The sequence below is a fragment of the Adiantum capillus-veneris genome, chromosome 11 (assembly GCF_014529385.1).
Source record: "Adiantum capillus-veneris isolate H3 chromosome 11, ASM1452938v2, whole genome shotgun sequence".
NCBI classification, from domain to species: Eukaryota; Viridiplantae; Streptophyta; class Polypodiopsida; order Polypodiales; family Pteridaceae; genus Adiantum; species Adiantum capillus-veneris.
In genome coordinates this window covers 54,648,313-54,649,497 of record NC_140941.1, presented here as the reverse complement: position 1 = coordinate 54,649,497, position 1,185 = coordinate 54,648,313, and the positions used below count along the sequence as shown (strand labels likewise).

Here is a 1,185-nt window from a genome sequence, read left to right as displayed (position 1 = left end):
TTGGTCTTGTTTTGCCAATGACACCACAAATTTGGTGGATGGGCCTCAGCATGGGCAACTAGATCAAGAATTTCGAGACCTCCTTGGTCCATTGGTCGAGCGATTGACTCCCATTTGGCCCACTGCCATGGTATGGAGGTTTTTGTGTTGTTTTTCCATAAAAATATTTTTATTGGTTTTAGGATCTCTTTCCAGTGACACTTAGCCATCTTGAGAAGTGGGTTGGTGAATGCAATGTAGGGGAGCATAAATGAATTTATCACTTTAATCCGTCTCAGGAATGGTAGAAGAACATACTCCCACCTTCTCATTTTTGTTCCGACTTTTCCAAGGACCCATTGAAATCTTTGTTTGTGAGTTACATCCACCCCCAAGGGGGCTCCTAGGTGCCTGAAGATATTTCCTTTTGAGAGAATCTCATCCGTCTAGTCAGAAGGGTTGAAGGAGTCATTTCCCGATATTACACTTGGAACCCGAGGCCATGGCAAACATTTTCACAATCTCCAGAGATTTCTTGAAAACCTGGGGGCACGCCTTCAAGAAGAGGTGAAAATCATTTGTGAATAGTTTTGCGAAGAGCTGGTCATTGCCGGGTAAAGGCAGGCCTTGTACCTCCCCACATGCAGCAGTGGCTTCGAGCATTGTGATGAGAGCATGCAATTCGATGGCTAAAATTAAGGGGGGCAGGAGGCAACCCTGCTTAATAGACCTTTTGACCTCAAAGGAGCCCACAATTCTACCATTAAAAAAGAGCTCTGATAGGCTGCCAGTGCCTAGTGTGCGAATGAGGCGACATAGGCGAAGCCCAAAGCCTAGAGCCTCCATGATATCTTCTATATATGACCATGTTATTCTGTCATAAGCCTTGTCAAGGTCAAGCTGTAGCAAAATGCACTCTTGCTTAAAGGAGGTTGCGTATTTGATGCCCACCATTGATGCCAAGATGTTGTCATAAATGGATCTTCCTTTAATGAACCCATGCTGATGGGGAGAGATGATCATATTCAATAGGGGGGACTAGTATGAGGGTGACTGACTTGGCAGTAATTTTGTAAGCTACTAACATCATAGTAATAGGGCGCCATTGCTTTAGTTGAGAGTAGTAGACGCGTTTGGGAAAGGGTTTGAAAAGCCCTCCCTTCACACTTCTATCCAACGATCCTTCGATAATGACTTGGTTAGCCA

At 44.6% G+C, this 1,185-nt stretch overlaps 1 protein-coding gene across 1 annotated transcript; it reads right to left on the bottom strand.

Moving 5' to 3' along the window:
• Nucleotides 1–447: 447 nt before the first annotated feature.
• On the bottom strand, nucleotides 448–933 carry LOC147447254 (secreted RxLR effector protein 78-like). Its single transcript, XM_086523596.1, has one exon. The coding sequence runs from the start codon at nucleotides 931–933 to the stop codon at nucleotides 448–450; it is 486 nt and encodes a 161-aa protein (XP_086379722.1).
• Between the last annotated feature and the right edge of the window lie 252 nt (nucleotides 934–1,185).

What these genes read in the sequence shown, in the direction of transcription:
- LOC147447254 (XM_086523596.1), bottom strand. Translation starts at nt 933, where the DNA reads ATGGTGGGCATCAAATACGCAACCTCCTTTAAGCAAGAGTGCATTTTG.